General features: G+C 36.6%; 1 protein-coding gene across 1 annotated transcript in view; it reads right to left on the bottom strand.

Annotated features, from left to right (window-relative positions):
• The window catches only part of TTN (titin), a 237,364-nt gene that overhangs the window by 113,036 nt on the left and 117,677 nt on the right, over positions 1 to 6,651 (bottom strand). The window contains exons 153-156 of the mRNA XM_027678451.1: positions 6,556 to 6,612; positions 5,331 to 5,411; positions 3,847 to 3,930; positions 3,392 to 3,514 (exon numbers count right to left, since the gene is read on the bottom strand). Coding sequence (XP_027534252.1) covers positions 3,392 to 3,514; positions 3,847 to 3,930; positions 5,331 to 5,411; positions 6,556 to 6,612 — 345 coding nt within the window. The remainder of the gene's footprint in view (positions 1 to 3,391; positions 3,515 to 3,846; positions 3,931 to 5,330; positions 5,412 to 6,555; positions 6,613 to 6,651) is intronic.

The following is a 6,651-nucleotide window of genomic DNA, read 5'->3' as shown; positions in this document are numbered from 1 at the left end:
CCAGGGTGTCAAATACATCACACAGGAGATGGGAATTCTGGGTTTGGACTTTGTTTCTCAGTCAAGGTGGAAATGTAGAAAACATATGGCTTCTCAGTAACAGATAATCAGAGACTTATGGAACCCTACTGTATTTGTGCATCAGCCATGTTTCATTAAAGACTGTGTGTTCTGTCTTGGTTTAGGTAGTTACTGTCATCTTTTTACTTGTTACTTGGATAATATCAATATTTTTTATCCTTCAGGTCCACTTCACCTTTCTTTTTCTGTCTTTACATGTTTCCTCTCTTCTTTAACTTATCACATTTTCCCTCTAACATCTCCTGGCTTCCATTCTAATCACTAGTTGTTGCTTATAAGTATTTCCTGTTATATTAATTTAAATTTTACTTTGAGTCAGTTTTTCACAGTATTTCAGATGGAGAGAATCTGGTGGCAGAATGAATGTTTTCTCATTGAATTTTAGAATCATTTAGTTTGGAAAAAACCTTTAAGATCATCAAGTCTAACTGTAAACCTAACACTGCCAAGCCCCATTAAACCATGTACTAAGCCATCCCTACTAATAATGTGAACAACTGTTTATGAATTCATTCTCTTGTTAGCATCTTTAAGTTTTTGGCATTTTTTCATAGACATAAGTTCATCGTGTCTGCTTGATATGTCTTAAACCTAGAACAGCAAAAGTTTGTATGGTTTTAGTTGAGGAAATATTTGACACCCCTGCACAGCAATTCATATTTGGTACATCTATCACATTTTTGATATCAAAGTATACAGTGAAAGATCAATTTGAATTGAGATTCATCAAAAAAACCCCAACAACACCCTTCCTTATGATGATGACATGTGGTGACATGTACCTTTAGGAAGTGAAGCTCCTGTTTTTTTAGATACAGCAGGGGGCAGTTTCTCCTCTGGAACAGTCCTCTCAGCCATGTCAGGCACTTCAAAGATATTAGTGCATTTAATTTTACAACAACAATACAACAATGTAAGTACAGAGACTGAAACACAGAGGGCAACAGAAATGTTCTGACATAACAAATTAGTACACACTCATATTCAGTGCAATTTGTTTAGCAAACATCACTTAAAACAGATCCAGAATGATAAACAGAACAAAAGATGTTAAGGTCACACTTAAGAGAAGACTAGGTGTGCTTGTCGTGTATTCATGATAACATGTAGACTGATGGAGTGTTTGATTTCTCAGGAACAGCTAGAGGAATTTTCTGTTCTGGGAATGCCTTTCAGGCATTGCATATTTAAAGATATTAGTTACATTTATTAAGCTTTAAAATGAGCAGTGAAACATAACACACTCAAGAGAAGGAAAAGAGATTCTATGCATAAGAAGAGGTACCTTTAGTCTGTGCAGCTCCTCGCTTTTTATGTATAGCAATATGCTCTTGCTTTTCGGCCAACTTGACTGGTGGTGGTTCCTCCGGTGCCAAAGCAAGGTGTGGTGCTTTGGATGCCACTTCAGGCTTTGGTTTTTGAAGGGGTGTAGAAGACTCCAGTTTTTGGGGTGCTAAAACTGTTTCTGGTTCCTCAGGCAGTATGACAGGTTCTGGCTCGCAGGGTGCCACAACAGGCTTTGATTTTCTGGACACTGCAATAGGCTTTGGCTTTTGGAAATCTGCAGCAAAGTCTATTTCCTCAGCTGCTACAAGCTCTGTTTTTTGGGTCAGCACAAAATGTTTTGTTTTGGGGGGCACCAAACCAGGCTTTGATTTTTTGGTTGATTCAACTATCTCTGACTCCTCAGACACCACTGTGAACTTAGGTTCCTTGGGGGCTATAACTGGTTCTGGTTTCTGAGATTCCAGAACTGGCTTTGGTTTTGAGGGCATCACACCATGTTTTAACTTTTGGGGTGGCACATCAAGCTTGGGTTCCTCAGATACCACAATAAACTCTTGTTTCTCAAGCACTACAACATGTTCTGGTTCTTGGTGTTCCAAAACAGGCTTCTGTTTTGGGGGTATCACACCATGTTTTAGTTTTCGGGGCTCTGCATCAGGTTTGGGTTCCTCAGATATCACAACAAACTCTTGTTTCTCTACAACATGTTCTTGTTTCATTACAACTTGTTTCACTACAACATGTTCTGGTTTTTCGTGTTCCAAAACAGGCTTCTGTTTTGGGGGCACCACACCATGTTTTAACTTTTGGGGTGGCACATCAAGCTTGGGTTCCTCAGATACCACAATAAACTTTTGTTTCTCAAGCACTACAACATGTTCTAGTTCTTGGTGTTCCAAAACAGGCTTCTGTTTTGGGGGCATCACACCATGTTTTAGTTTTTGGGACTCTGCATCAGGCTTGCGTTCCTCAGATACCACAGCAAACTCTTGTTTCTCAAGCATGACAGCATGCTCTGGTTTTTGGGATGCCACAACAGATTCTAATTTTGGGGATGTCAAAACAGTCTCGGGCTCCTCAGATGTCAGAAAATGGTCTAGTTTTTGAGTTGCCACTACAACCTTCTGCTTTCTGGCCACTTTAGCCACTTCCGGTTCTTGCAGTTCCACCTCTTGAGGCTTTGCTTTTGGGGGTCCTGCAATGGACTCTGGTTTTCGGGAAACTGGAACAGGTACTTCCTTTTCCGGGAAAGTTGTCTTGGCCACTTTATGTACATAAAAGATATTAGTTCTAAATTTAACAATGGCACTGACAATCATGCCAAAATTAAGTCAATCATAAAACACAAAAACACAATTGTAATGAAAATATTAAAAACATTTCAGATACTGATCATTTATGTTGCCCTTTTTAATGATGAATATATGACATTTTGGCTTTTTTCTCTTTTCTCTCAAGTGTACACACACACTCCTCTCTCACAAAACTCATGCCCCCATACAGACATACACACATGCACTCACAGTATAACTCAAACAGTAAGTAAAATCCATGACAATTTCAAGCAGAATGGACGGGACAAAAGATATTAACAGCACTGCAGGCAATTAGCTGAAGATACTTTTAAGAAATATCAGTGATGGCATCTAGTTTTTCTTGATGGAGCTTCTGGTATTTCAATCACATTGATATCTTCTGCCCTCAGCTACTAGAATGGGTATTTTCTTTTCTTCTATTATAACTTTGAAGATATTAGCTGTGGTTGTTTTCATGAACCCAAGCAGGTAGAATAATAAGAATAATCGAAATTTGTAAGAAGAAATATATAGTACAGGCAATTCAGACACCCAAGTTTTGCCCCTTTTTTTCAAAAACAACCATGTATGTCTGTTTCACACACGCATGCAGGTGGATAGAACAAGTATAATGTAGAAACTCAGAAAACAGAAGGCCTGGGTAATTATAATATTAAAGAAAAGAGGAAAAACATTGCTTTTGTTATTTTGTTAGTGTTGAAATTTACCTTCCTTTGGTAGAGGTTCTGGTTCTTCAGGTGCAGCCTCTGGTTCTGGGACAACCACAGGTTCTGGTATTTTAGGCGCAGGTATTTTCTTTTCTGGAACAACTTTCTTCGGCACCTCTGGTTCTTTAAAGACATTTGTTTGTTTTAGTGTTAGGAATTTGAAGAATAGGAATGAAAAAGGCAACAATAGATACAAGACAAAAAATAACACACCATCATATAAAACCCCAACCCGATAAATGGTCTGGGGTTTTCTTTTTTGTGTTGCTATTTGCACACCATTAGTAGCCATTGGTGCTTACTGGGAGCTACTCACAAGTGAAGAAGACAACACAGTCTGTAACACTTACAAATATTAGAGCATAAAAAAAGCAGATAACACAAACTTAAGAAGGATAATATTTAAAGAAACAGATTAAAGATTGTGTGCAATCTCATCACTATGGAACATGTACCTTTAGGTGGTGGAGGTTCTGGTTTTTTAGGAACTTCAATGTGTATTTTTTCTTCTGAAACCACTTTCTTGGGCACCTCAGGCACTTCAAAAAAATTATTAATTTTATTTTTATGCATTTCAAAGATATGTCTGTAGTGTTCAGACACTAAGAAAACGTAAATCTCGGGGACATGAAAAGCATCAGTGGTTTTGTATGTGAACATGTAATTTACCTTTGCCTACAGAAAATTCTCTCTGTTGCCTCATTGAGGTACAGATACAAAAACTACAATTCAAACAACAAAAATATTTTATAAGACATTTATAGTAAAAGTAAATTACCACCATGTTGAAATGGTAACCTAGACAATTAAGGGGTTTTCTTGTGTACAGCAGCTACTTTTAGTTAGTGGAGGTTCTGGTTTCTTTGATACTCTAACTGAAGCCTTTTCTGGGACCACTTTCTTTAGTATCTCAGGCACATGAAAAATATCAATAATTTTATACTACGATAATTTTATAAACAACATTATAGCATAGCAGCAGATCACTATTAGTGAAAACACAACTACAAAGAACAATTTTTATTACACAACACATTTGTTCACTTGAAAAAACTTTGACAACAGAAGAAAATGCTAAGAGAGGTCTTAAATACTGTCTTTATTGTTAAAACAATAAAAGAGTGATTTTTTTGATTCTGTTACTTTTGTCATAATGTCAAGTATCTTTAGCTGGTGTAACTTCTGGCTTTTCAGGCACAGCAACTTTGATTTTTTGTTCTACAACTGCTTCCTTGGGTCCTTCAGGCCCTTTAGGGAAGAGATTACTTTCAGTTATTATATGGAATTGTATAGTTATGTTCAAAACTTTTCAGTAGAATTGCAAATGTTCTTAATAGACCCTTTGATTTGATATATTTATTGCCTTAAGGTTATTTTATGCCCTTGTATAATCTGAGGAGACACCTCAAAGTCTTCTGGAGTGTCGTCTTCTACACTAGATTATTTTTCTGTTTTCTTCAACCATTTCCTGAATCTATTTCCCTTAGACTGACATTGTCCATTTTGTATTTCTTGTCACATTCTTCTGTATGTGATGGCTTCATGATATCAATTTTTCATCTATGCATGGAGGGTTTTCTCCTCTATTAGACATCTGTATCACTATCCTATACTCTCTTTTGGGGCCAATTTTTCATTATCTATTGGGAGTATTTCACATCACAGAGGCCCTCTTTTCTCCTCTTCTCTTAAGATTTCTTCTGTTGTTCTCAAGTGTCAGTCTCATCTCTGCCCAGCCACATCAATATTTCTAACATACTGGTACACTGATTACAGCTATGAATCAGAAAAAAGAATTTTCAAAACAGTAACATATACAGAACTGTGGGCACAGAAAATAAAAGTAACAGGAAAATGCAAACAAACAATCAAATAACTAATCTGCACAATCAAGGTTCTTTTCCTCTTCCAAATTTTAGTTTTCTGTAGTGCAACATACCTTTGGCTGGTGGTGGTTCTGGTTTTCTAGGGACAGCAGTGGCTACTTTCTCTTCTGGAATTTTCTTGGGTACCTCTGGCACTTTAAAGAAAACAGCATTCATTTTTTTAATATTTAAAGCATTTAAAATTATTAAGAGGAAAGAGTATCACAAGAACCACATCAGAAAGAAAATAAACAAAAGATATAAAAAGAGATATGACTATTACATTCTACTAGGACTTTTATAAATTAGTTTTACTATAAACACTAATGCCCAAGAGAAAGAGAAATCTCCTCAGAAAGTTACCATTATTGACATATAAGATTTAGATAGTGTTACTCTTGGCTTTTTAGGCACAGCAACATCTATTAATTTCTTAGGTACCTGGACACTTCAAAGAAATTAGTGTAGTTTTAAAAATTACAAAAATAAAACACCCAATACAAAGAAATAAGACAAAACAATTAGATGTATAAAGATGCTTTGACAACAGTTACAAGTTCTGAAAAGTCTTCATGGTTCTATCTCTCTGGCAAAGAACAAGTTTGAACTGACTTTTTGTCATGCGGTGGGGACACGCCACACAAACTGCTAGTTCAGACAGAACTTTTGGAATACTTGAATGAATTGCAACAACTGGTTTCTGTGCCAATTCTATTTCACAATTAAATCCATTGACCTCTAAGTTTAACATGAGCGGTGTGAAACAGGAAGTACATATACTTCTTGCTTGAGTATTGATAGAATTTCTGAGGCTGTTCATAGTACCCACAAAGTGAAAATGTTTGTTCTGTAAATCTCACTGCATGTTAACTGAGCCAGAGCTTTCCTTATTTCTAGTCCTTTTTTGTCTAGCTTCTGATACAATTTCTAGGTCATTTTTGGCTACAAGAAATAGATAAACTCAACTCATTTTTAGTGTTTTGACAACAACAATACAAGGGACAGATGTAACTCGTAGAGAAAGGAGTTTGGCAGATGGAGCTTCTGGCTTTTTAGGCAGAAGGGCAGGTTTTTCTTCAGTAATAGTTTTCTTAGGCAATTCACACACCTGGAAGGCATTTACTGATTTTAATTTTATGAATTAGACACAAGTTAAGAAACAGACACAGGGACATATACAACAGAAATACCACAAATCTGACACAAGTGGACCATGAACTAATTAATCAGAAACTGTGTAAGAAACAGTAAAGACGTTTATCAGCAAAAGACCTCAGTTCTACTAGGCTCTCAGAGTACCTTTAGACGGTGGAGATGCTGGTCTTTTAGGCACAGGAGTAGGTTCTGATTTTTTAGCCACAGGTGTAGGTTCTGGTTTTTTAGGCACAGGAGTAG

Source organism: Neopelma chrysocephalum, unplaced genomic scaffold, assembly GCF_003984885.1.
Source record: "Neopelma chrysocephalum unplaced genomic scaffold, ASM398488v2 Primary Assembly neopelma1_44, whole genome shotgun sequence".
Classification (NCBI taxonomy): Eukaryota; Metazoa; Chordata; class Aves; order Passeriformes; family Pipridae; genus Neopelma; species Neopelma chrysocephalum.
The sequence above is the reverse complement of the archived record's forward strand: the minus strand, read 5'-3'. Positions and strand labels throughout refer to the sequence as shown.